The following is a 26,408-nucleotide window of genomic DNA, read 5'->3' on the forward strand; positions in this document are numbered from 1 at the left end:
CCCAGGCATCACTCAGTGATCACGGGTAAAGAGAACTGTTTCAAAAAACTCCCGTGTTGACTGATTTATTTATCAGGACCTTAAACAAGCCAACCCCCTCGAGGACCTGGGAGTCCAGGCCCTCCTAACTCAGAGTCGTGAGTCCAAGTCCCCAGTCACCCCCCGCGTTCCCCGATGCCCCGAGATGCCAGACCCTACGCCTGACAACGAGGTTTCGGGGAGCACGTTTATTCAGAGAAATAAATATGACTCGTGGAAAGGTGCTGGAGGGCCAGGGAGGTACGTGCGCGCCGCAGCGGCGCGTCCGGGTCAGGGTTCCGGAGTTTCCAGCATGTCCGCCAGGGCTCTGGAGAGTGGGACGAAGAGGTTAGACAACCGAAGAGTCCAAAGCTCACCCCAGGGCCCCGAGAGATCGTTAACCTTCCCATTTTGCCCACGGGGAAATGGAGTCCCAGGGTCGTCCGATAACTCAGCGAGACAGCGCCTCTCTAAACAAGGCCCTTAAACTATCCCGTCTGCACACTTACTGGTACAGGGACGAGGAGAAATAGTCGACGTAGCTTCCTGTGGGAGAGAAGAGAGAACAGGCTTGAGGGGCCTCACTTTTCATTTCGTCCGGGATCAAAGCTAACTCTGTCCGCTTTTCCTGATTTCTTCCCCAAACCGAATTCCCTCCACTGGGACTCCTTTAAAGGTCTCGCTCCTTTCTCCTTGCTCGGGGTGTCCCCATTCTCTGGTAGCCCCAGTCCTTCAAATGCTTCTTGTTTTGGCTCCGCCCACTCAGTTCTAGGCCCACCCCTCAGTCGTGCACCCACTCTCCCCTGCAGGTCTTCAGCACCTGTCCCCACCCTCTTTGCCCAGGCCCCGCCCCTCCGCGCTCGCCCGGCTCCACCCACAGACTCAGCCCCGGCCCAAGCTTCCACACCTCGCCTCGCCCCACAACCTCCTAATCCCGCCCCTCAGGTTTGGCTCCGCCCCCACCAGGTCTCGCCTAGCTGGGCCCCGCCCCTTCCTCAGGTTTCTCCTGAGCCCGCCCACCACGCTCACCTGGAGTGCAGACAGTTTCGCAGACCAGTGGGCAGAGGTAGCAGAACTGGCAGTGCTGGGGATGGGGAGAAACAGTGAGTGGCAGGCCTCGGCCAAGGGCAGAGTCAGGATGGGGGCGCGGGCTGGAGGCTAACTGGGTGGAGGTTAAGGTCAGAGGCAGGATCGAGTGTGGAGTCAGGGCTGCATTGGGGAAAGGGGTTTGCCAGTTGGAGGGCAGAGTCCAGGATGTGGGGCTGGGGGTGCGCCTCTGGTCCCGGGCCGTCCTGAGGCTGGGTGGAGTCTTGAGTCTGGGATACGTCTCACCTGGCACTGGTCACAGTGCTCTCCCATGTTCTCCTCGTCACAGTGACAGTTCTCACACTCAGTGCACCGCTGCGGATCGGAGCAGCCTGGTTAGACGGAAACCCTAACCCCTTTTGGGAGCCACCCGCCGGCCTTCCGCCCTGCCCCCAACTCCTCCCCCTCATTACTTCCAACACTGAGTGCAGTGTCTTCCCCCAAAGCCGCTTCTCCCTGCTTGGCTTCCTGTGGCGGGGCCTCCACGCTCCCCGGTCACCATGGACAGACCTGAGGACACTCTCGTCGCCCACTTTTCTCTATCCCCACAGTCTGTCAGTCTCCAGTCCCAGGGTCAGCCCCCTCCCCCGACTCTTTCTTGAGGACCTTCCTCTCTCCCACATCCCCAGGTGCAGCTCAGGCCTCACCCTCCCCTTCCCGGACCATTGCCCCAGCCTCCTCCATCGCCTCCTGGCCTCCAGTCTGTCCCTCACGTGGCCCCACAAGTGTCTCTCTTCACCTGGAACTGTCCCTGCCCTTCCTTTGCTCAGAGCCCTTCCAAGGCACCCCAGGGCCCTGGGACAAATTCCAGGGACTGCCTGGCGGATGGACCTGGGCTGGGGACATACATTGCAGAAGGAGCAGTAGCCACACAGGGACCCTGGCTGGTAGTTCCCGTACTCTTGGGCATCCTGCGGACCTGTGGGGACAGGAGGGCGACAGTGAGCCAGACCCGCTTGGCCTCTTCCTGCTCCCACGGGGCCAGAGCACTTACCCGTGTCCTCACCACTCTCTTCCTCACTGGAGCCACCTCCAGCCACCTCCCTCCTGGCCAGTGGGTTGGGGATGATGGTGAAGGGGATCTGGTCTTCGCCCAGCCCTTCCTCCTCCTCATCTTCCTCCTCCTGGTGGCCTTGGCTTGGTGGGACCTGAACCTCAGCCCTCTCTTCTTTCCTCTCATCCTCTTCTTCCTCGTCCTCCTGGCTCAGGCTGAGGCCATGACCTTCCTCCTCATCTTCCTCATCCTCCCGGTCCAGGCTGCCATGGTGGGTGCCTTCTTCTCCCTGTTCTGAGCCTTCACCCTCTTCCTCATGGGAGCCATGGTCTCCTTCCTTCTCCTCTTCTTCCTCAGAGTCTCCTTCCCCCAAAGGGCTTCTATCCTTGCCCCCAGTGGATTCTGGGAGCTGGTGGCTAATCTCTTCGCTGGACACTCTTTGGCCATCCCCCTCATCCCTGTGGCCTTGTGGTCTATGGCTGGGAGCTTGGTGGCCAGGCTTGGCAGAGCTGTCCTCATCTTCCTCCTTGGGGACTTCGTGATGGTGATGGCCAGGGACTGCTGTTTTATATTCGTCTGGGAAGTACTCCTCCTCAATGCTCCTGTGGCCTTCTGGCTGCTGGCTGGCCACATGGTGGCTGAACTTGACTGTGATCCCCTCCTCCTCATCTTCAAGGCTCTGGTGAGTATGTCTGGAAACCTGGTGCCAGTGTTCAGTGGACTCGTCCTCATCCTCATCCTCATCTTCCTTGTCTTCCCCGCCTCGGTGTCCGTGGCTGGGTTCATGATGGTGGTGTTCATCGGAGACATCATCCTCTTCCTTCCCGTGGCCTCCGTGCCCGTGGGCCAGGTGTTCATACTCAGCGGAGACATCATCATCATCATCATCATCTTCTTCTTCTTTTCTGTAGCCTTGGTGTCCATGGCCAGGGACATGATAGTGATCTTCATCTGAGACGTCTTCATCCTCTTCCTTGCCATAGTCTTGGTGCCTGTAGGCCTGGTGTCTATACTCAGTGGAGACATCATCACCGTCCTCATCCTCATCTTCTTCGTCTTCTTCGTGGCCTCGGTGCCCATGGCTGGGGACGTGATGTTGATGTTCATCGAAGACATCATCCTCTTCCTTCCCGTGGCCTTGGCGCCTGTGGGCCTGGTGTCTGTACTCAGTAGAAACATCCTCCTCCTCATCTTCTTCATCACTCTCTCCTCCGTGGCCTCGATGTACGTGCCTGCTGATACGCTGTGGATACTCACTGGACACAACCTCGTCCTCATCCTCGTCTTGGCGGTGGCGGTGGCTCCCGAGGCTGGGGAAGCCGTGCCCACCCTCTGCTGAATCATCTCCATCTTCATTGCCACGGTCTCGGTGCACGTGAGCCTGCTGAGCATGCCCTGGGAAGACCTCCTCCTCGGAGAGGTTCTCGTCTCCAGCCTCATGGCTCTGGTGCTTGTGGCCTTGGAGTTGGTGACTGTATTCCCTGGAGAGATCTTCGTCCTCTTCTCCGCGGTCTCCGTGACTCCAGAATCGATGTCCGCTCTCTGTGAAAACAGCCTCGTTCTCATCTCCGTAGCCTCTAGGGCTGTGCGCAGGGTGGCCAAACCCACCTGACCCGTCCTCCGAGGGCCCCGAGACTCCTGCATTGTTGTGCCAGTTGCTGGGGCCCGGCCCAGCCCCTCTCAGCTGCTGGGTCACGGCCGGGGGGAGGAGCAGGCTGGCCGCAGCAGCCCAGAGGAGAGAAGTGTGCAGCCATGGCCCCCAGTGGCCCATGGGGACGGACAGGCAGCAGAGCTTCTCCCGGGCTGGCTCTGGCCTCCGCTTGTGGCTCTGTGGATGAATGACGGGGGTCCTTGTCCCGTTTTGGGCTTTTCTCTTTCTCTCTGTGTCTTCGCTTTGCTGGGTCTCTCTCTGTGTTTGCCTGTGTGCCTCCCTCTGGCCCTTGCCACTGGCTCTGGACACCCCTGTGAGGCAGTCTCAGGAGCCCCCTGACCCCCCTCTTGGGCCCTCCCTCCCACTGCCCAGCCAATAGGGTCTCTCCCCTCCTCTCTCTGTGGCTAAATTTACTCTCAGCCCTGAGTTATTCTGGGTCAGTCCCGCCTGCCCTTCCCCTCCTGCTCCTCCTCCTCCTCCTCCTCCCAGCTGGTAAGGGGTGGGTGAAGGGGGTCTCTCCTTGGCCAGGAAGGGGGGGTGCCAAGGGACCTGACTTTGGATTACCAACAAGTTCATGTTTGGCAGCTGCAAAGACAACAGCTAGGCCTGTAACGGGTCCAGTTGGGGGAGCCTGGGGCCGCTGGGGGTGAGGAGAGATGAATCTGAGGGGTGAGACCACTGCCTTGGAAGGATCAGGGGCTAGACTCCGGGGGGCTTCTGGCCGGAAGAGGGTACTTTCCTGCGGGAGTGGACGCCAATATGGAGGCCTTGGGGAGGGGCGACAGGAAGCCTGCCGCCAGCACGCGCCTGGCCTCCGTGACCTCTGGTACCTGGCACTCAGACCTGGGGGCAGGGGAGCCGGCCAGGCCAGGGCTATAAATACAGCAGGGGGGCTCAGGTTACCCAGGAGGCTGCAGCTGTCCCTGTCAGAGAGGGCTGGCAAGTGACATGTGGCCCTGCCTGTCTGTGTGTCCATATCTCCCACTCTTCATCCTGTCACTTTAGCTCTTTGGGTCCCCATCCCCGTTTAGGGGTCTGCCTCTCTCTCATGGTTTCTGTCTCTCACGCCCTCAGGGTCCCTGGCCTCCTCCCACCCCCAACCCCCCACCCTCCAAGGATTCTGTCTCTCCTTGCTCTTCCGCTGGTCTTTCCCTCTCACGCTGGGTGTCTGCCCTCCACTCAAGTCTTTGTCTCCCCCTCTGGTCAATATGCCCCTTCCCTGTCTCTGGCATTTCCTCTCTCGGTCTTTTCTCCCTTTCTCTAGGTCTCTGTCCCCTCACCCTGAGCCTCTGTCCCTGTCTCTCTGAGGGTCTCCGGGTGTCTGTCCCCGTCTCTCCGTCTCCGACTGGCAGTCCAGTCCGGCCCTTCGCCCCGCCTCGCGCTGTACGCGTCTCGGAGACGCCCCGCCTCCCCGACCTTGGCCCGCCGCAGGATGGGCTGGGAAGTGGCAGATCCGGTTTGCTCAGGGCGGATCTGAAATCGGGGTTGGTGGAGGGAATGCGGGGAGCGGGATAGGTTGCGGCGGATGTGGCAGCATGGTGGGTCCGAAGGAACAGGTACGGTGGCCAGACCCTCGGGTCTGAGGGCAGGGAGCTGGGCGTCTAGGGTCTCCCGGTTCCCAGAGAGGAGGGTGCCGGAGACCCAGATTCTGGGGTCAGACGAAGGAGGGTTTTGAACGGCCCGGACTCCTGGGTCCTTGGGCGCGGCCAGGAGGGTGACTGGGGAAGGGGGTTTGAGAATCCTCCTGATGGGGGTCCTCAATCTAGGGGAGGAGGGCGCTGGGGTCCCTGAATCCTGGTCCTGGGGAAGGGCACGGGGTGAGGGACTCAGTGTCCCATGGGACTGAACTGGAGGCCTCCCACCCGCTCCCCTTGTTCCTGTCCACAGAGTTGGATCCCCAAGATCTTTAAGAAGAAGACGTGCACGACATTCATCGTAGACACCGCAGATCCGGGGTGAGGAGTTTGCGCTGGGGACCAGCCCGGCCGGCCGCGAGCCCCCCGCCGCTTTCGGCGACCGCGGACCCCGCCCACTGCAGATCCCATTCTTTACAACCCAACCCCCCCGTCCCCCCTCCCGCGCTCGGTCCTGACCCTGGGGACAAGTCCAAGGGCGTTCCTTGAATTGCGCTGTCCCTGGGGGAAGGTTTGGGTCTCCGCAGACACTTCCGATTTCCCATGCTCCTGGCTCAGGGTCAGTGTTGAAGCGCCAGGACTCTCCTCTGTCTCCTTCCTCCCCCTTATCTCTGTCTCCTTCTGCCACTTTCCGTTTTTCTTTTCTGGCTCTCTATTTTATGCATCCATCCATCCATCCATGCATCCATCCATCCATCCATCCAAGGAAGCTTCACTCAGCGCTCCCAAGACAACATACTTGTCAGGAGCACAGGCCCGCCTTGCCAGGGTTTAAATTTTACCTGGGGACACGTGCTGTGTGGCTTTGTGCAAATCGTTGCACCTCTCTGGGCCTTATCTGTCCTCTGGGCATAAAAGCAGACCCTGCCTGCTGGGGTTACCAGGGGACCAGAACGCTTGTGTCACGGCCGGAATGGTGCCCGGCACCTGGTAAGTGTTGAGAAATGCCTGCAACTCCCATGGGAAGGGAGCAAGCACTGCCCGTGCAGGCCCCAAGCCCGTGCTGGGGGGCGGGATGCCATGTGAGCCGACGGGCTGTTTGCCACCCGTGAGTGGCTCCTGGCTTTCAGCGACGGGCTCTCAAGTGGGCTCTGGCTTTCTAATTATGCTCAAGACCATCTTCAGGGTGAGAAGAATGTCAACAACCCTAACTTAGTGTGTGTTTTGTTGTGACTATATTATAGTAATGCAGCCTGGCTTGCGATTATGTAGAAATAAACAAAGAGAAGTTTATGGGGGTGAGTGCTCAGAACTTCCTGGTCGACGAGAGTGTGTTCGAGAGAGTTTAGGAACCTTCGGTCTAGTGAGAGGAGGGCAGCCGTAAGGCAAGGAGGTCGGAGCTGCAAAGGCCGTGCCACTGGGTCCCAAGGGAGGCGAGAGGAGGCGTCTGGCCAGGACGGGAGAGGAGACAGTGTCACTAATGTATCTTGGAGGGGGGGCCCGTGAGCTGACATTTGAAGGATGAGCGGAGTTTGACAGTTGAAGGCGGGCTGAGGAGGGGAACTCAGAAAGTGATTCCAGTAGTGGGAAGAGCATGTGCAAACTGCCCTCCATTGCCAATGCGATGTGGCTCGGCAATGGCTCCAAGTACAGGGAGTGAGAGCCTTGTTAGGAGACCCAAGAGCTTGGCTGGGCCAGAACTCCCGGGGCCTCAAATGCCACCCTGAGTGTCTGGGGCCTTGTCCCCACCCTCCGAAGGGACAGGCAGCTATGGGTGTGGAAAGACCCTCTGGGAGCCACATGAGGGGGCGTAGGAGTTCAGGAAGCCAGGGGAGAGGTCACTCGAGGGTCCGGGTGGGAGGGGAAGATGCCGGAGCCAGGCCAGGGCTGTGGGGACACAGGAGGGGAGGAGGGCAGGAGCTTGGGGACTGATGGATTTGGGGTGTAAGGACAGTGGCTCCTGGACATTTGGCCTGGGGACTGGGAGACAGTTGGGTTGTCCCCACGATGAGAGACCCAGGAGGATGGGCAGGTTTGGAAAAATTTTCGGAGCTCAGTGTGAGACCTAGTGCGTCAGAGGGACTGGGGACCCCAGGGCCCTGCTGACCTGGGTCTGGGACTCAGAGGAAGGGCTGGGGCCAGTCCTGGGTGCTGGTGGTGGTACTGGAAACCGGAAGTAGGCGACATGGTTCGATGCAGAAGTGTGCAGTCGGGGAGGCTGCAAACTGGCAGTTCTATGGCTAATTTTTTTTTTTTTTCATGGGAGAGCAGTTTGAAAAAACTTGTCTCTGAGTACCCCAAGATAAACATGCATGCCTTAAGTCACCAGGCCTCTGGTGCAGCCACTTACTTTCTACCCGATGCTTCTTCCCTTTAAACTTGCCTGGGCTTTGGGGGCGGTCAGTTTGAGACCTGGTGTGGGGAAGCCTTGTGGTCCTGGACCTGGGACGCCTACACTCCAGAGAGGCACAGAGGAAGAGGAAGCCACAGAGGAGGGAGAGACAGAGTCTCTAGGGTGGCAGATGTGCTCCGCCAAGGGAAAGGTTTTCTAGCCCTGGGTGGTGGCTCAGTGGATTGAGCTCCGGCCTGTGATCGAAAGGGTCGCTGGTTTGATTCCCAGTCAGGGCACAGGCCTGGGTTGCGGTATCTCTCGCACAACGATGTTTCTCTCCCTCCCTTCCCCTCTCTCGAAAAATAAATAAATAAAATCATAAAAAGCAGTAGTGTGAACAGTCTCTAAAAAAAAAGTTTTCTAGAACAAGAGCCTTTCAGCTGTGACCAGTGCCGCTTTGCGATAGTCAGACGAGACCTGAATAGAAGCCATTGTATCTGGGGACGTGCGGGTAATTGCCGATCTTATCAGGAACAATTTCAGGTTCGGTGGCCACACTGAGAGGCAGGAGGGTAGGAGGGTGAGGAGTGCAGCAGGGAGTTGGCCTGCCCTGCCCACCAGAACTTTCTGCAAAGGCAGGAATGTTCTACGTCCATATCCAGTAAAGCGCCACTGGCCACAGCAGCGGAAAAACTTAATTTTTAATTGCAGTTAATTTTAATTTACTTGAATATAAAGAGCCCCATGTGGCTAGGGGCTACTGTATTGGATAGCTCAGGCTCTGAAACACCTCATGAATCAGATTTGCAGGGAAGGGCTAATGGGAAGCAAATGGAAGGGAATGAGGGACTCCAGAAATGGCATTGAGATAGGTGAAAGGATCAAGTGGTTAAACTGAGGCATGCCAGGAGCCTGAGGCAGACTCAGAAAGGGGGAGGGGCGTGTCCTTCACTGTGGGCTCGCTGTGCCAGGAGCTGAGTGTGTCCTGTTCGTCCTGTGTGTGGGTTGGGCGGCCATTCTTTTATTTGTTTATTTTTTTAAAGATTTTATTTATTCTTAGAGAGGGGGAAAGGGAGCGAGAAGGAAAGGAAGAGAAACATCCTTATGTGAGGAAAACACTGATTGGCCGCCTCTTGCTCTCCCCAACTGGGAACCAGCTGTCACCCAGGCACGTGCCCTGAGTGGGACTTGAACCGGTGGCCTCACTTTTTGGCGACAACCCCCAACCCACTGAGCCCCACCTGCCAGGGCGGCCATTCTTTTGCTGACCGAAGTTTTGTCTCACGGCTCTTACTGGATCCATGTGCCGCTGTGCTGTCTCCTTTCCATAAAACCGGTCCATAAGTCACAGCTCACTCTGTTTACATAAAGGCAGGTGTCCCCTCGATCTCAGTCCCTTCTGGGATTGGGACCCAAGAGACTTGGGTACATGTGCAACAAAACCCATCATTCCCACGCCTCCGCTCCCTGCTCTTTAAAACTCTGGTGCCAATCTCATTTAGGTAGCAAGGGCTACTTGTACGTTTATTTAGGGAAGAAAGTGTCCGGTGTGGTCTATGTACTGCAAAGGGAAAGAAGCGAGGCATAAAAGGCATAAAAGACAATGACAATAACAAGCAAAGAAAGGTATTTCCCTTCTCACCGGGTGAGGCTGTTGCCAGCTCAGTTTTCTGAGCCTGAAACCAGCTTTTCTGTGTGAAAAAGAAAGAATGGCAAAGGGTTAGCCTCTCAGACTGTGCTCGCACCGGCTGCACCGCCCTCCCTGACCGTAATCAGAGCTGAGAAAGGAATGATTTTCTGACGCATCTGTTATTCAAGATCCTTCAAAGCTGGGGTGGAGTTCACGTAGGGTCTGCTAGGCAGCCCTCGCTCCGCTCCCGGGTGGGAACACCCCATTAGGTCATTGGCCCTCTTCTTCCCGCGGAGTAGGGTGTGTGACTATTGTCTTTTCGTCTGAGGAGGAAATTTAGCTCAGAGAGGTGAGGCCACTTGCCCAAAGTCACACAGCTGCCTCAGCGTCCCGCCCGTGCGTGCCCTCTAAATCTCTCTCTGGATTTTCCTTTTCGTGGGGAACGTGGTCTGCGAGGGCCACCCCGCAGGCCCAATGAGGGCAGCGCTCCGCAGCCCTCTCCGCCCTGACCTCCTTGAGCCACGGCGGCTCCCGCTGTGCGCGAGGTGACCGAGGTGACCGTGTCTCCTTCCGCCCCAGCATCTCTGTCAGGCGCGCGGGCGGGGAGCGGGGGGCAGGAGGGGCCGGGGCCAAGGTCAGCAGGCGAAAGTATGCACACTTGTCCAGGATGCTTGGGGCTGGTCAGACACCCCTGGGGTTCATGCTACCCCTTATCCCTGCCTTCAGAGGGACCTTGTGCCAATGTGGGTGCCCCCGGAGCGCCCACCTGTCCGTGGCCGTGGAAGATGCATTCGGGGCAGCCATGGTGACCAGTTGGGACAGTGACTTGCATACCACGGAGAAGCCCACCGATGCCTTCGGGGAGCTGGACTTCCTGGGTGCCGGCCGCAAGGCCAGCCATGTGAGGCTTGCATGCCCGGGCAGGGCCAGGGTCGGCAAGCGGGGCTGCATGCCGCAGGGGTTCCGAGCTGGGGTCCGGGCCGCCTCGGCTGAACACTGTGTCTCCCCGTTGCCCATTCCTTCCTTCACCTCTCTGGGCCTCTGTCCCCCTTCCCCCTCTCTCTGGATCTCTGTCTCCTCTCTCTGGGTCTGTGTCCCCGCTCTCTCTGGGTCTCTGCCCCTACTCCCGGGTCTCTGTCACCCTCTTTGTGTCTCTTTCCCTCTCTCCCTGGGTCTCTGTTGCCTCCTTGCTCTGTCCCCTCCCCGTGTCCTCCCCTCCCATGTGTCCGCAGTTCCTCCGGCTCTCTGACCGCACGGATCCAGCCACAGTTTATAGTCTGGTCACGCGCACATGGGGCTTCCAGGCCCCGAACCTGGTGGTGTCAGTGTTGGGGGGGTCGGGGGGCCCCATCCTCCAGACCTGGCTGCAGGACCTGCTGCGAAGAGGGCTGGTGCGGGCCGCCCAGAGCACAGGTGACTGAGGGTGGGCGGGGGGCTGCTCCTCCTGGGCCGGGGGCTGGCTGCCCGTCTCCTCCACTTCTTTGGGACGCTATCCCGCCTGCATCTCTGCGTATGGGATTTTGTCTCTCTATTCTCTCTCTGTCTGTCTCTGTACACGTGCGTGTTTCTGGACCTTGCCACCACTCTCTGTGTCTCTGTGTAGGGGCCTGGATTGTCACCGGGGGACTGCACACAGGCATTGGCCGGCACGTTGGTGTGGCTGTGCGGGACCACCAGACAGCTAGCACTGGGGCCACCAAGGTGGTGGCCATGGGCGTGGCCCCCTGGGGTGTGGTTCGCAACAGAGAGGCCCTCACCAACCCCAAGGTGGGACCCAGGGTCTTGGAAAAGGAGGGATCTTGGGGGGAAGGGCTGGGGCCTGGACCCCTGGGTCCAAGGGAGGAGGGGCTGGGGGCCTGGTCTCCTGGGTCTGAGGGAGGAGGGGCTGGGCCGGGGCTCCAAGCCCTGATGGAAAGACTCCCTGGCCTGGCCTCTTGTCCCCCAGGGCTCATTCCCGGCAAGTTACCAGTGGCGCGGTGACCATCCGGATGGCGTCCAGTTTCCTCTCGATTACAACTACTCAGCCTTCTTCCTGGTGGATGACGGCACCCACGGCCGCCTGGGCGGTGAGAACCGCTTCCGCCTGCACTTCGAGTCCCACATCTCCCGGCAGAAGACGGGCGTGGGAGGTGAGTGGCGCCCTCCACCTGGGCGTTGGGTCCCCGGCTCAAGATCCCAGCGGTACGATCAGGTCGAAATTTGGGGTTTGGGGAGAGAAGGAGTTTCCTATGAGCAGGGCCTTCCCCATCATTTGCTGTGTTATAGAAAATCTCGATCTGAAATCCGCCCTTGCTGGTGTGGCTTAATGGATTGAGCACAGGCCTGAGAACCAAAACGTCACAGGTTCGATGCCTGGTCAGGGCACATGCCTGGGTTGCAGGCCAGGTCCCCAGCAATTGGGAGCATGAGAAGCAATTGATTGATGTTTCTCTGACACATTGATATTTCTCTCCCTCTCGTTCTTCCTCCCTCCCCCTTCTCCTCTCTCTAAAATAAATAAATAAAACCTTAAAAAAGAAAAGAAAGATTGGAAATCTTGATTGGAAATCTAAAATATGCTGAAGTGGACAGCTTGATGAATTTCTTAACAAACTGAACCTGCTTATGCAACCAGCGCCTATGTTACGCAAGAAACAGCGTTGCCCTCCCGAAGCCTTCTGCCCCGGCCCCAAGGGTCGCCCTGAACATCACAGAGCTGTTCTGACCCGTGTTTGTGCTTGGCGACCACCTGCCCCTTTAGAGCCTGGCTTCTTAGGTTAGACATTGTTTCTATGAGACTCACCTATAGCGTCGCCTGAGTTGTAGTTTGTAAGTAACCCACGAGTGAAAGAGAAAAAAAGAGTTAGAAAACATTTTGAACAAATATGTGACATACCAACACTTTTGAGATGCAGTTAATGCAATCCTTGAGGGAAATTTGTAGATTTAAGTGCATAATATCCTAAAAAAGGAGGAAGACTGAAAATGAATGATTTTAAACCTCCAATTAAAAAAACCCTACAGCCCTGGCTGGTGTGGCTCAGTTGGTTGGAGCATTGTCCTGTAACCGAAAGGTTGCAGGTTTGAGTCCCGGTCAGGGTATGTACCTAGGCTGTGGGTTCGATCCCTCGTCTGGGTGCGTACAAGAGGCAACCAATTGACGTTTTTCTCTTGCATTGATGTTTTTCCCTCTCCCTTCCTCTCCCTATAAAAGCAATGAAAAAATGTTCTTGGGTGAGAATTTTTAAAAAAAGAAAAAAAAACAAACCCCTAGAAACAAAACAACAAATCAAATCTAGGGAAAGTAGAAACAAGAAAATAAAAAGACAAGGCCAGAAATGGATGAAATAGAAACATGTCCACTGAAGACTATCAACTAAAACAAAAGCTGCTTCTTCGCAAACATTTCTGCTTGATTCTTAAACTTTACTTGGCTTTTTGGTGGCTTTCACCTTATTTTTTAAATCATCATACAGTAAAACTTAATTTTCGGGGGGTGTGCAGTTCTGTGATTATAAGACTCCTGTGGCCATTTCCACGGTCAGGACACAGAACAGTTCTGTCGCCTTGAGAGTAGCCACTCACTCTGGACCGCAGCCCCCGGCAGCCTCTCCGCCGTCACTCGTGTCTTCTCTTTTCCAGAAGGTCCCATAAATGGAATAACATGATACCTAACCTTTTGAGCGTGGCTTTTCACACAACGTAATAGGTTATGGCAGCTTTAATATGTGCCCTTTAGAACAAATCAAGTCATGCAAAGGTCTCTAAAGAAATAGTTAATTATCTCCCCTACCTAGCTCCAACCCCCTCTATTGGGGTAATCGTTCTTACACAGTTTGGACTTTATCCTTTTATATCTTTCTCTATGTTCATAAAATTCCTTGCAATTATATTTCCACCCATATAGTATTTCTTTTTCTATACTATATATGTGTGTGTGTGTGTGTGTGTGTGTGTAAGAGACACTCTCTTACAGCCACCTCCTTTAAGTCCCAACTTCTCTATTTGCATCCTATTCTAATGAATAGCTGTACGATATTCCTTGGTCATGAATTTGTTATTTATGTTTCTCAATGGATGGATATATAATGTTTACCAGTTTCTGGCACTACAAGAAATGCTGAATAAATATCTTTGTGTGGACATGCAGAATTACATACTGGTGTTTTGTTTTTCTTTTAAGATTTTATTGATTTATTTTCAGAGGGAAGAAGGGAGGGAGAAAAAGAGGGAGAGAAACATCGATATGTTGCCTCTTGTACGCCCCCAACCGGGGCCCCTGGCCTGCAACCCAGGCATGTGCTCTGACTGAGAATCGAACCGGCGACCTTTTGGCTTGCAGGCCAGCACTCAGTCCACTGAGCCACACTGGCCAGGGATACGTACATGTGTTTTAAATTCTATGTAGTAGATTCCCTGAGTTATACTGCTGTGTGTGTATATTAATAGATAGGTTAGACAACTTTCTAAAAATCTGAAGCAATTTTCACTCCCATCGATACAATGGGTGAGAATGTCCTTTTCCATTTAGTCTCAACTTGCTCTGGATATTCTTGCTTTAATTTTTTGTTGTTGTCATTGCCATTTTGATGGGTATAAAATAGCATCTCGCTTTAATTTGATTGTCTAAGTTATCTAACACTTTTGAGGGCTATAAAGATATATTTTGTTGGCCAATCATATTTCTTCAATTATGAATTGTTTATTCATACGCCGTACATTTTTAAACTGGGTTCTTTCTTTCTTTCTTGTCTTTTTTTAGGAAATCTTTGCATCCTGTCAATAGTAGCCCTTTGACTATTAGATGTATTGTAAACTTTTTATTTTATTTTATTTCTTTTTATTTATTGATTTGAGAGAGAAAGATTTCATTTGTTTTTCCACTTATTGATGCATTCATTGTTTGATTCTTACCTCATGTAAAAGTCACTTCCAGATGGATTAAATTGTTAAATATAAAAATCTAAGCTATTAAAAACAAGACAGAGAATATCTATATAGCAATGGAGCAGGACGGACCTTTCTTTTCTTTTTAAATATTTTATTTATTTATTTCTTAGGGAGAGGGGAAGGGAGGGAGAAAGAGGGAGGGAAACATCAATGTGTGGTTACCTCTTGTGCACCCCCAACAAGGGACCTGGCCACAACCCAGGCACATGCCCTGACTGGGAATCAAACTGGTGACCCTTTGGTTCGCAGACCAGTGCTCAGTTCACTGAGCCACACTGGCCAGGGCTAATTGTTTCATTTTTTTTATACTGTTACTCCCCAACGAGTGAATAGTAGTAATGCTGTCTCACTTCTTATTTTAGTGAGAATTGGATTAGTAGAAAACTACCTCATACGACTTTACTGTTAGGCTTTGATAAATACCTTTCTTGTAACTTGATAGTCCTCTTTTCCCCTTCTTTCCTTATTTTCTGTTTGAATTTTCATCCTCTCCCGGCTCCTGGGTGGTTAAGCAACTAGACAATTGACTTATGCCTCCGACAATCACCTGTCTTGTTCAAGAATTCAGTCCAGGCCCCCAGCGCCCTCCTTCCCCTGGAAGCTGAGTGTTACTGGCTTCACAATTTGGCCCCTCCCCGCGTGCTCAAAGACAGGACAATTCCCAGGAGCCTCAGGGCTGAAGATTGGGCAGAAGCCAACGCTGGCCTCAGGGACTCTCTGCAAATGTCATTCTCTACCGTCAGGGGCCACGGCTGATGGGAGGTGACCAAGCCTCCGGCTCTCTTCTCTCCTCAGGGACTGGAATTGACATCCCTGTCCTCCTCCTCCTGATCGATGGCGACGAGAAGATGTTGAAGGTACAGGAGCCCAGATGCTTGGGCCTAAGGGGCTGGGCGCGCAGCCCCACGTTTCCGGGGACCAGGGGCCCCGGGATCTCTTCTTCAGGTGTGGCACATATGTGCCTTCCCTGGCCTGACTCCCCGCCTTCTCTGGCAGCGAATAGAGAATGCCACCCAGGCCCAGCTGCCCTGCCTCCTGGTGGCCGGGTCTGGGGGAGCTGCGGACTGCCTGGCGGAGATCTTGGAAGACACTCTGGCGCCAGGGAATGGAGGGGGCAGGCGAGGCGACGCCCGAAATCGGATTAAGCGTTTCTTCCCCGATGGGGACCCCGAGGTCCTGCAGGCCCAGGTATGACATGGTGGACCCAACTCTAGGTCCTGGGATGGCAGGGAGCCGGGGACCTGGGCGCCTGGCTCTGGAGAGAAGAGGGTCCCTGCTGAGGGCTTGGAGCCCTAGATCCAAGGGGAGAGGGTGCGACGGGGACCTGGGCTTGTGGATCTGAGCAGGGAGAGGCCTGGGGGCCTGGACTTGTGGGTTCTGGGAGTAGGGGGTGCTGGGCACCTAGAATACCAGGCCCTAAAGGCCACCTGTGTCTCTGCGGACAGGGCCCAGACGGAGCTGGGCCGGGGGTGCGGAATTTGGTCTTCTGCAGGTGGAGAGGATCATGACCCGGAAGGAGCTGCTGACAGTCTATTCGTCTGAGGACGGCCCTGAGGAATTTGAGACCATCGTGTTGAGGGCTCTTGTCAAAGGTAAGACTTGGGCCCCAGAATTCTCCCACTCTCTCTGCTCCACTTTGGAGTTTTCCTGGCCTGGGCATTTTCTCCGTTCTTTCTAAGCTAAAGCTGTGCCCCTTTTTGATTTCTGTCGTTCCCCTTTGCGTTGTTTCTTGAGGCTTTGTGTGGTGCTTTGGGGCAGTTTCCCAAGATACTTTCATTATGTCCCAACATTGCCCTCTTTCTCTTGGATCCATTTATCCATCCATCTGTCCACCCACTTATCCATCCATCCATCCATCCATCCATCCTTCCATTCTCTATACATCCATCCTTCTGTCAGTCCACACGTCCGTCCATCCATCCACCCACCCACCCAACCATCCATCCATCCACACACTTATACATCTGTCCACCCATTCATACATTAATTTTTCCATCTACTCCTTATTCCATCATCCTTTTTTTCATTTTATTTTTAGAGAGAGGGGAAAGGAGGGAGAGAAACATCAATGTGTGGTTGCCTTTTGCACCCACCCCCCTGCACTGGGGACCTGGTCTACAACCCAGGCCTGTGCCCTGACTGGGAATCGAACCAGTGACCCCTTGGTTTGCAGACCGGCTCTCAATCCACTGAGCCATGCCAGCCAGGGCTAGTTTTTATTCTTCCGCCCATCCAATCATCCACCCATCCTTCCATCCACCCATTCATCCGTCCATCCATCCATCCATCTATTCACCCTCTCACCCTTTCTTCCTCTTCTACATGCCTCCAGCATGTTTCAAGCATTGCAGGGCGAAGGAGTCAGAGATGAATCAGCACACTGTCTGCCAGAGAGGAACTCCTGATATTTCACTAAGGGAATGAATGATAAAAACCAAGGTCGAGAGCACAATGGCCACCTGGTAGAAGCTGAGGATGGGGCTAGATTATTCATTCCACAAACACCATCCCAGGCTGCAGAGATTAGAGCAGGTCCATATCCTGCTCTGAAGGAACCTAGGTCCTACCAGGGTTGTTTGGACACAACCTGAAATAACATGTAAGACAAAAGTTTAAGGGAGGAACCGCGGCCAGTAAGGGGAGAAAATTCAAGGAGGAAGTGGTGTGTAAATTGAACCTTGAAGAACCAGTGAATTTGGACTTGGTAAGATGAGGAAGTGGGATAAATAAGAGGTAATGCAGGTTCCCAGGGCTCTTGGGGATGTGGGTGTCAGAAGAGTTGTACAGAGAAAACATCCGCCTAGATAAGAGCTCCCAAGAGGCATAGTATCAATTTATGATGTGCTCTCAGCCCCAGACCCCACCCTGGTTGTATCCACCCTGTTCTGTGGTGGCAGAAAGAGCAGTTACTTCTAGAAGGACTTTGGAGTCAGAGAAAGCTGAACTTGAATACCAGCTTGGCCCCTTCCTGGCTGTGTGGCCTTGAGAAAGAGACTTGCCTTCTTCCAGTTTCTTTCTCTGAACAATGGAGGTAACACCCGCAGACATGTTGTGAGCCTGGGCGGCAGCTTATGAGCGGTGCCTGGTCCCCGGGGCGGCGGTGGGGCAAAATGGGAGCTCTTCTTAGAGTGATTCTATTTCTTTCTGTCTTTTTTTTAAAGATTTTATTTATTTTACTTTTAGAGAGAGAGGAAGAGAGGGAGAAAGCGAGGGAGAGAAACAGCAATGTGCAAGAGATACATCAATCTGTTGCCTTTTGCACACCCCCCTGCTGGAGACCTGGCGCGCAACCCAGGCATGTGCCCTGGCTGGGAATCGAGCCAGCGACCTTTCGGTTTGCAGGCCGGCGCTCAACCCACTGAGCCATACCAGCCAGGGCTCAGAGTCATTCTATTTCTTGTGGGAACACGTCCTTACATGGAGGGTGAGAATGGACAAGTCTGCTTCCCTTTACAGAAGTTAATGTGCAAGCTTCTTGGGAGCAAAGCCGCCGCTCTGTAAGACGTGGGTTGGGTGTTGTCAGTCGGTCCATTGTCTGCGGAGGTGGAAGTGACCCTACTCAGCTGGGGAAATTGGAGCCGGCTGAAAGGCTCGGGGACAGCAAAGTCCGACGGATGGGGTTTCCAGCAGACCAGAGAGGAAGGGGGAAGGGAGTGAAGGCTCCTTCAGGGTCTAGTGCGAGCCAGGCACTGTGCTGAGCAGTTGGTGTGCATTTTTGCCTCTGACCCTCCACCCCTGCCTGCAAGGATTGGCTCCCCACTTTGCAGATGAAGACACTGAGACACGGAAAGGGGGGGCAAGTGCCTTGCCCAAGGTCATGCACGGTAGCAGAGGTCAGGCTTTAATTTAGGTCTGACGGACATCAGGCCCTCTGCCTGCGCTGTGTCCGGGGACCCGCGTGGATGGCATGAAGCTTGTGGCAGGAGACAGCCGGTGAGGGAGGCAGGGCCAGACCACCCAGGACCTCGGCTGGGACTTTGTCCTGAGAGGCAGGGGAGGGACAGGGTCAGTGCTCTGTATAGAGGACGCTCTGGGGTCAGGCAGGGGCAGGCCAGAGAGGAGAGGCTGAGGAAAGAGGAGAGATTGCGGCGCTGGCGGTGGGACAGGATGGAGCCAGGGCCGTGGGGACACTAAGGGGGCACAGAGAGGCAGGGCTGGGGGACTGACGAGCTGTGGAATGTGCGGGGAAGGGAGGGGCCCGGACAGCACCTGGGGGTCCGCCCCGTCGACTGCGTGGACCGAGAGGCCGCCCCTGAGAGGGAGGCCCCGGGGGAGATCAGTTTTGCGGAAACGTCCCAAGCTCATACAGAACACGGGAGCATGAAGGCCCGGCTGACACATGCGAAGGCAGAATACAGTGCAAGATGCATAAGTATTTTTTTCTTCTCTTGAAACTGTGAGGAAAGTAGGGGAAGATCCAGACTCTTAGAAAATTCCACTCTGAATTTGCTTCCGGGTTTTGAAAAGAAATACAAAGTTGCGTGGTCCCAGACATGTGACTACCTTCTCTCAGTTCTCAGCCTCAGGGGTTACGCTGGTCAAGCTGCAGAGTCCTCCCCGTTCGGGACGTCTTCCTACAGTTAGTTTTGATAGCAGTGCTCCAGAGTGAGCTTCCCAGCAGCATTCCCATTTGATAGACGAGGACACTGAGGCCGCTGAGGCCCAGTGGCTCACCTGGAGTCCTCCAGTCGGACTTGGCGGAGTTGGGATGGGAACGGCCTCGGAGCCCGTTGCTCACGCCCTCGCCCTCTCTGCCAGGTGCCCTAGCCCTGCCCTGCCAATTGTCAGAAGGACCAAAACGAGGCAAAAGTCCTTCCTCTGCTTTGGAGAGAGAGGTGGAGCTAGTGGAGACTGAAGGGAAAAAGAACTCCACGGCCAGGTGGCCCGAAACCCAGCAGCGTCTAGACGTGGCTTTACATCCAGGATCCACTCAGTCCCTGCTTCCACCGCCCGGGCCCCTGCTGAGTGCACGCACTTTGCACCCATCCAGTTTTCGGATCTGAGTTTTAAAGGCCTCTTAATCTTCCTCGCTCTTTTTAAGAACCTCCAGGGTCTTCCGGGGTCCCTCCAATGTTTGGATTGTTTCCAGGCCCATTTTCTGCTACTGTCCCCGCTTTCTTCTCACACACACCCCCAGTGTCGGGGAATCAGAGTGTCTCATGTTTGCGGTCACATCTGTTTTTTCCTGCATCCCGGCTTTTGCTCAAGCTGCTCCTGCTACTGTGAAGGTTCTTTCTTGACCTTGGGCACACATCTTCAAATCCTACCGGTCTTTCAAAAGCCCCACCTCGCCCTGACCGGTGGGGATCAGTTGGTTAGGCATCGTCCCTCAAAGCAAAAGGTCGCCGGTTCGATTCCCAGTCATGGCCCATGCTTGGATTACAGGTTTGATCCGCGATCGGGGAATGTCCAAGAGGCAACCAATGGATATTTCTCTCCCCTTCTTTCTCCTTCCCTTCTCCTCTCTCTAAAAATAAATAAATAAAATCTTTTTTTTTAAGCCTCTCCTCAATGCCCATCCTGCATGAGGCTCCCTTGGATCGCTCAAACCTCTGTGATCGTAGCCTCCCTGGGGCCCTAATCACGTGTTTTGCCCACCCCTGGGGGCCCCGAAGGCAGTTCTGTGGTTCCGGGATATGTTTTCTTGGAATGAGCGTCAGGGCGGGGACGTGTCCAGTCTCTCTGTCCCTCCCATTGCCTGGTCCACAACCTACCTCAGTAAATGTTGAATGACCGTCCCTTTTCAGGGCCTCTAAACCGCTGGTCTGAGCTCTGCCCCTGACATGAATGACCTTCTGAAGACCCCAGACTCTGTCCAACCACACGCCCTTTATATGGGATCTAAATGTCGAGCATCCCAAACAGGCAAAACAGGCGTTCACCGGATATCCCCACCCTCCGCCTGACTCTTGCTCCCTCCGCCCCTCCCCCTTGCAGCCTGCGGGAGCTCTGAGGCCTCCGCCTACCTGGACGAATTGCGTTTGGCTGTGGCTTGGAACCGTGTGGACATCGCGCAGAGTGAACTCTTCCGGGGCGACATCCAATGGCGGGTGAGGGGTTGGAACCCGAGACGTGGGAGGGGGCAGGGTTGGGGATCCGGGCAAGGGGGTTGCACCTCCTGCCTCCCTGACATTTGGCCCAAGCTTCCAGTATGACCTCTCCAGTTTTCTCTTTTAATTGTCCATCCATCTCTTATTGTCCATCTGTCCCCACCTTGTCCCCTCCCTCCCCATCCAACCATTCATCCATTCATCCATCCATTTTGTCACTCAGTTCTGTACCCCCCGCCCCTCCCCCGTCTCTTGTTCTTAACCTCTGACCTCACCTGGCCTTCTCTCTGCCTCTGCTCATCTCTTCCCCCATTCATCCCACCCTGCCAGTCCGTCCACCTAGAGGCCTCCCTCGAGGACGCCCTCCTGAATGACCGGCCCGAGTTCGTGCGCTTGCTCATCTCGCATGGCCTTAACCTGTGTCACTTCCTGACCCCGATGCGCCTGGCGCAGCTCTACGACGCCGCGCCCCCCAGCTCGCTCATCCGCAGCCTTCTGGACCAGGCGTCCCACGGCGCGGGCACCAAAACCCCAACCCTTAAGCCCTCTGCGGAGCCCAGGTCCCCTAACGTGGGGCAGGTGCTTCGGATGCTGCTAGGTGAGATGTGCGCGCCCAGGTACCACCCCTGGGCCACCGGGGATCCCCACCGCGACCACGGCTGCAGGGAGAACGACCATGGATGCGGGGAGAATGTAAGAACCGGATGATGCTGGGTGGGGGACACCCAGAAGGACCTGGGGGTGGAGCTACATTGGGAGGGGGCGTGGTCGGATAACGGGGTAGGAAGGAACTGGGGTGGGGCTGATGATTGGGGCGGAGCCAGGCAGGCATCTGGGGCGGGGCCAATCCTCACCACGCCTCCCTTTCCTGCAGTCCCTGCTGCTCTCGGTCAGGGCCACCTCGGAGCTCATGCTGGACGCTGTCCTCGGGCAGACCCCCTGGAGTGACCTGTTCCTCTGGGCACTGCTACTGAACAGGGCTCAGATTGCCTTGTACTTCTGGGAGATAGTGAGTGCTGACTTGATCTCTGATTCTACTCTTCTGCATCCCTGTCTTTTAGTTCCGCCAGACTCCAATGTCCCCGCAATATGATTCCCTGACCTCTGATGTCACCCTGACCCCCACCTGGGCCGCTATTCCCGACATATGACTCCAGCTGCTGCTGCTTCCTCCTTTTCTTCTCCTATTTATCCATATCATGCTTTTCTTGTAACTTGTCTTTTCCATTAACGGTATGTATTGGGACTTTTCCCTTGTTCATACGTGTGAATCGGTTTCATTCTTTCAAAATGGTTGTTTGTATGAGGAAGTCAGACGCACCCTGTAGCCGACGGAGCCGTTTAAACATGGATACACTTACAATTTAGATACATCGTTGTAGCTGCAATGCAGAAGGGGCAAAACTAGAGACAAGGACGCAGATAAGAAGGTAAAGCTGGGGTCCTGCAGGCAGCCAAGGTGGGGGCCTGGATTCCAGCAGGTGGGATACAGGTGTTGGGACACATTGGAGCAGTTGCCAAAGTTAAAAAAATAAATAAATAAAGTTACAGGATTCAAATAGGACCTGAGATAGAGCTTATTTTTATGCCAATATTCTAGAGAAATATCTTGACAGGACTCCTTCAGCTTTGGGTTTTTTCAGCCTATCAGGTCATGGGTTAAATATAGATTTTATTCATTGACATACAGTTCATATAACATCAAATGCATCATTTTTCACCATTTAAAATTGTACCATTCAGTAGCCTTGAGTACACTCACAATGTGGTGCAACCGCCACTCTACTAGTTCCGCAGCATTGTAATCGGCGCCCCAAAGGAAACCCTGTACCCGTTAAGCATCACTTCTGGTAACCCCTGGTAATCGCTAATCTTTCGGTCTCTATGGATTTAATTGTTTGGGGTAATTTATATAAATGGAATCATATATTATGTGTCCTTTTTCATTTGACTTTCTTCACATAGAATAGCATTTTCAGGGTTTATCCATGTACTAGCATGTATCAGAATTTCCTCCTTTTTAGTCTATTTATTTTTAAAAAGACTATTTCTTCTTAGGGAGGGGGAGGGAGAAAGAAAGGGAGAGAAACATCAATGTGTGGTTGCCTCTCGAGCGCCCCCTACTGGGGACCTGGTGCACAACCCAGGCATGTGCCCTGATGGGGACCTGAACTGAGGACCCTTTGGTTCACAGGTTGGCACTCAATCCACTGAGCCACACCAGCCGGGGCAAAATCTCTTTTTTAAAGGCTGACTAATATTCCATTGTATCATGATCTACATTTTGCTTACCATTTAACTGTTGATGGACACATGGGCTGTTTTAACCTTTTGGCTATTAATAATACTGTTATAAAAATAGGTGTACAAATTTCAGTCCCTGCTTTCGATTGTTTTGAGTACATACCTTGGAGTGAAACTGCTGGATCACATGGTAATTCTAGGTGTAAATTTTGGGGGAGGGAACCACCCCTATGATCTTCCATGGTAGTGATACCATTTTACATTTTAACCAGAAATGCACAAGGGTCCCAATTTTCCCGTATCTTCACCAGCTTTTGTTATTTCTGTTTGTTTTTGATAATTGATATTCTAAAGGTATGACATGCCATTTCGCTACAGTTTTTTATTTGCATTTCTTTAATGATTAGTGAGGTTGAGCATCTTCTCACATGCTTATTGGCTATCTATATGTCTTTGGAGAAAGGTCAGTTCAAGACCTTTGCCCATTTTTAAATTGAGTAGTTTGTCTTTTCTGTTCTTGGATTGTAAGAGTTCTTTATATGTTTTGGATATGAATCCCTTATTAGACATATGATTTGCAAATGCTTTCTCCCTTCTGTGGGTTGTCTTTTCACTCTGTTGATAGTGTCCTTTGAAGCCCAAAGTTCTAAATTTTGATGAAGTCCAATTTGTCTATTTTTTCCTTAATTGCTTATACTTTTGGTGTCATATCTAAGTAACCATTACCAAATCCAAGGTCATGGAGTTTTATCCCTGTTGTCTTCTAAAAGTTTTATATATTTAAAATTTCTATATAATATTATAATTGTTTAATCCTACCTGATAATTCTTTTGAGATTCCCTATGTGACTCACTTCTCTCTCTTGCTATTGCCAAGATTCTCTCTTTGTTTTTGACTTCCAACAGTTTGATTTGTTTCTCTCGGTGTGGATCTCTGAATTTTTCTATTTGGAGTTCCTTGATCTCCTTGAATGTGCAAATTCATGTCTTTCATCAAATTTGGGAAGTCTTAGCTCTGGTTGGTGTGGCTCAGTGGGTTGGGCGTCATTTGCAAAGCAAAAGGTCACCGGTTTGATTCCTGGTCAGGGCACATGCCTGGGTTGTGGGTTCCTACCCTGGTCAGGGCACGCGCAAGAGGCAGCTAATCGACATTTCTCTCTCACATCGATGTTTCTCTCCCTCTCTTTCTCCCTCCCTTCCCCTCTTCCTAAAATGAAAAAAAATTGTCGGGGGGAGAAGGTTGAGGCCATTTTATCTTCAAATATTCTTTCTGTTTCTTCCTATCTTTAGGGAATCCCATTATGCATATATTGGTGTGTTTTATGCTGTCCTACAGGTCTCTCAGGGCTTGATTATTTTTCTTTTTTTTTTCTTTATGTACCTCAAACTGTATAATCTCAATTTATTTTCAAGTTCACAAATTCTTCTGGCTCCTGAAAACTGCTGTTGAGCCTTTCTAGTAAATTCTTTTTTATTTCAGTTATTGTACTTTTAAGCTCCAGAATTTCTATTTGGTGACATTTATAATTTCTCTCTCTTTATTTATATTCTCTATTTGGTAAGACATCACTTTGCTGGATTCTTTTATCTCTGTGTCCATTATTTCCTTTAGCTCTTTAAGTATATTTAAGACAGTTGATTGAAAGTCTATGTCTAGTATGAGCTTCCTTAGGGACAATTTTTATTAGTTTTTTTCCTGTGAATGGGCCATACGTTCTTGTTTCTTTGCATACATCTTTTTTTTTTTTTTTTTTTTTTAACCGGGCATTTTTAATACAATAATGTGGCAGCTCTGGATTTCATCTTAACCCCTTCCTTCAGGGTTTCTTGTTCCTTCTTATTGGAGGTTGTTGTTTGTTTAGTGACCTTTCTAAGCTATTTTTGTAAAGGCTATATTCTTTGTCCTGTGTGGCCACTGAAGTGCCTGTTATATTCTGTTAGCTTAGTGGTCCACTAGTGACATGATAGAGATTTCTTTAAATGCTTGGAGGGGAAAACCCCAAACTCCTTCAGTTTGCTGATTCACCCTCTGTTGGAGCTGTTCTTCAATGCAGGCAGGGTGTTTACTAGTCTACCTTTGCTCTCACTTCCTGCTTTTGTTGTGTGAAGGTCAGCCAGAAGGCTTAGGGCTTTCCTCCTCTTTTCTGAGGGGTGGTGCTGTGGGGAGCCTTCTTAATCTGCAGGTACACACAGGACTTTGCAGACTCCATTCCCGCAAGTATCAACTTCCCCAGTCTCGCCCCACCCTGGCTGTTCAGCTTATTCCAAGCCTCAGCTGCTATTGTCTTCTTTGCTCTTGAATTGTAAGAGGGAAGCTGAGGTTAATACTTTTATTTTTAAATGCTTTCAAACACCACCTGGGAGGCTCCTTCTGCCCTGAGGAAGCTCCGAGAACAGTGAGAGAAAGGCAGACCCAGCAGCAGGTTCTTCGGGAGGCCCCGAGCGCGCGCGCGCACACACACACACACACACAACCACAATGACTTCAGAGTAAGGTCTGAATCGCTCCCTCTGGCCCCAAAAACCCACACCTTCGAAGGTGCCACTGAGCTGGGGAGTTGGCAGTGGTGAGCGGGTTAGTTACCGTATTTTGCCATGTATAATGCGCACTTGTTTTGGCCCAGCTTTTTGAAGGAAAAATAAGGATGTGCATTTACACATGGGTAGTGCTAATTCCATATCTACGTAAGTGTTTAATTCTTTTATCTATGCTTATGCGTTAAAAGTGTAACTCTAGAAAGCAATAACGCTATCCGTATGCAAAACAGTATCCTGGAATATGATACTTGGTTTTATTTCTAAATATAAATAAATAAAAAGTTGAATTAAAAAATTAAACTGAAAGATTTTTTTCCCCCTGAAAGTTTGAGCCAAAAATGAGGGTGTGCGTGTAGACGGCAAACTACTGTAAAATGCCACAGGGCTTTTTTTTTTCACTGAAATTCAGCAGTTTCTTTCTTCATTAAGCACTTTCCCATTTGTTGTAAGTTTTATATTAGATTCCAGAACTCTTAAAAAAGTCAATGCTGGCGGTTTCTGGGCGCTTGTTTGTTGCTTTGCGGGGGCGAGGGAGTGTGGAAGTCCCCTACTTCTGCGCTTCCAGGCGACATCTCCAGCGGCCTCCTGGCCTGTCTGGAACCTCTGATGTCCTTCTAACTCAGCCCCAGCCCCTGGTCTCTGAACGATCTGACTTCTGCCGTTTTCCCTCGATGTCCGGTTTCTTCCAGATCCATCTACAAACATTTCTGTATCCTTGGCCTCTGTTGACCGCGGTTGATTTCTGACCTCGGGCTCTGGTCTTTCCCTCGATCCCAGGCTTTCTGTCCCCTCCTCACCTCCCTGGGAAGCAAACTCTGACCCTATCCATGACCTCTCTCCCTGTCCCCCCAGGGCTCCAACGCCGTGGCCTCAGCGCTTGGGGCCTGTTTGCTGCTCCGAGTGCTGGCGCGCCTAGAGTCCGAGGCCGAGGAGGCAGCCCGGAGGAAGGACCTGGCCGCCAAGTTTGAGGGACTAAGTGTTGGTGCGTATGGGGAGGGGGGCAGGGAGGCGGGGCTGCCCTTCAGGCGGGTGTGTCTCTCTCCCGAGTCCTCTCATAACCCTGCCCCCTGCCCGTCTATCTCCTCTCTCCCCTCGTCTCCCTACTCATTTTTCTTCTTTTCACATAAACCCCCTGCTCCCAGACCTCTTCGGCAAGTGCTACCGCAACAGCGAGGAATGGGCAGCTCGCCTGCTCCTCCGGCGCTGCCCGTTCTGGGGGGGCGCCACCTGCCTGCAGCTGGCCATGCAGGCCGACGCGCGGGCCTTCTTCGCCCAGGATGGAGTCCAGGTGAGCGTCTGAGACCCAGCGTCCGGGCGACCAGCTACGTTGGGCCTTTGCGCACAGTCCATGGTCTGGGCCAG

At 53.0% G+C, this 26,408-nt stretch overlaps 2 protein-coding genes across 2 annotated transcripts in view; one reads left to right on the forward strand and one right to left on the reverse strand.

Annotated features, from left to right (window-relative positions):
• Window positions 1–212: 212 nt before the first annotated feature.
• HRC (histidine rich calcium binding protein) lies at window positions 213–4,092 on the reverse strand. Its single transcript, XM_054588691.1, has 6 exons — window positions 2,099–4,092; window positions 1,953–2,023; window positions 1,351–1,419; window positions 1,048–1,102; window positions 528–564; window positions 213–346 (listed from the first exon to the last, which is right to left on the reverse strand). The coding sequence occupies exons 1-6, from the start codon at window positions 3,867–3,869 to the stop codon at window positions 310–312; spliced, it is 2,040 nt and encodes a 679-aa protein (XP_054444666.1). The 5' UTR covers window positions 3,870–4,092; the 3' UTR covers window positions 213–309.
• A 916-nt stretch (window positions 4,093–5,008) lies between these two features.
• TRPM4 (transient receptor potential cation channel subfamily M member 4) overlaps window positions 5,009–26,408 on the forward strand; it is a 38,486-nt gene continuing 17,086 nt past the window's right edge. Inside the window, exons 1-14 of the mRNA XM_054588684.1 lie at window positions 5,009–5,305; window positions 5,637–5,704; window positions 10,012–10,186; window positions 10,518–10,698; window positions 10,889–11,052; window positions 11,231–11,414; window positions 15,010–15,071; window positions 15,211–15,402; window positions 15,707–15,806; window positions 20,152–20,264; window positions 20,595–20,957; window positions 21,139–21,273; window positions 25,899–26,028; window positions 26,189–26,334. Of these exons, the coding sequence (XP_054444659.1) occupies window positions 5,285–5,305; window positions 5,637–5,704; window positions 10,012–10,186; window positions 10,518–10,698; window positions 10,889–11,052; window positions 11,231–11,414; window positions 15,010–15,071; window positions 15,211–15,402; window positions 15,707–15,806; window positions 20,152–20,264; window positions 20,595–20,957; window positions 21,139–21,273; window positions 25,899–26,028; window positions 26,189–26,334 (2,034 nt within the window). The 5' untranslated portion in view covers window positions 5,009–5,284. The remainder of the gene's footprint in view (window positions 5,306–5,636; window positions 5,705–10,011; window positions 10,187–10,517; window positions 10,699–10,888; window positions 11,053–11,230; window positions 11,415–15,009; window positions 15,072–15,210; window positions 15,403–15,706; window positions 15,807–20,151; window positions 20,265–20,594; window positions 20,958–21,138; window positions 21,274–25,898; window positions 26,029–26,188; window positions 26,335–26,408) is intronic.

Source organism: Pteronotus mesoamericanus, unplaced genomic scaffold, assembly GCF_021234165.1.
Source record: "Pteronotus mesoamericanus isolate MK-2021 breed Mesoamerican mustached bat unplaced genomic scaffold, CSHL_Meso_final scaffold_137, whole genome shotgun sequence".
NCBI classification, from domain to species: domain Eukaryota; kingdom Metazoa; phylum Chordata; class Mammalia; order Chiroptera; family Mormoopidae; genus Pteronotus; species Pteronotus mesoamericanus.

Bases quoted from the DNA above. Each gene is read 5' to 3' on its own strand.
- HRC (XM_054588691.1), bottom strand. From the start codon at position 3,869: ATGGGCCACTGGGGGCCATGGCTGCACACTTCTCTCCTCTGGGCTGCT. The intron at 1,103-1,350 runs GTGAGACGTATC...CCCCATCCCCAG, and splicing joins AGCACTGTGACCAGTGCCAG to CACTGCCAGTTCTGCTACCT. The intron at 565-1,047 runs GTGAGCGTGGTG...TCTCTCCCACAG, and splicing joins CGAAACTGTCTGCACTCCAG to GAAGCTACGTCGACTATTTC.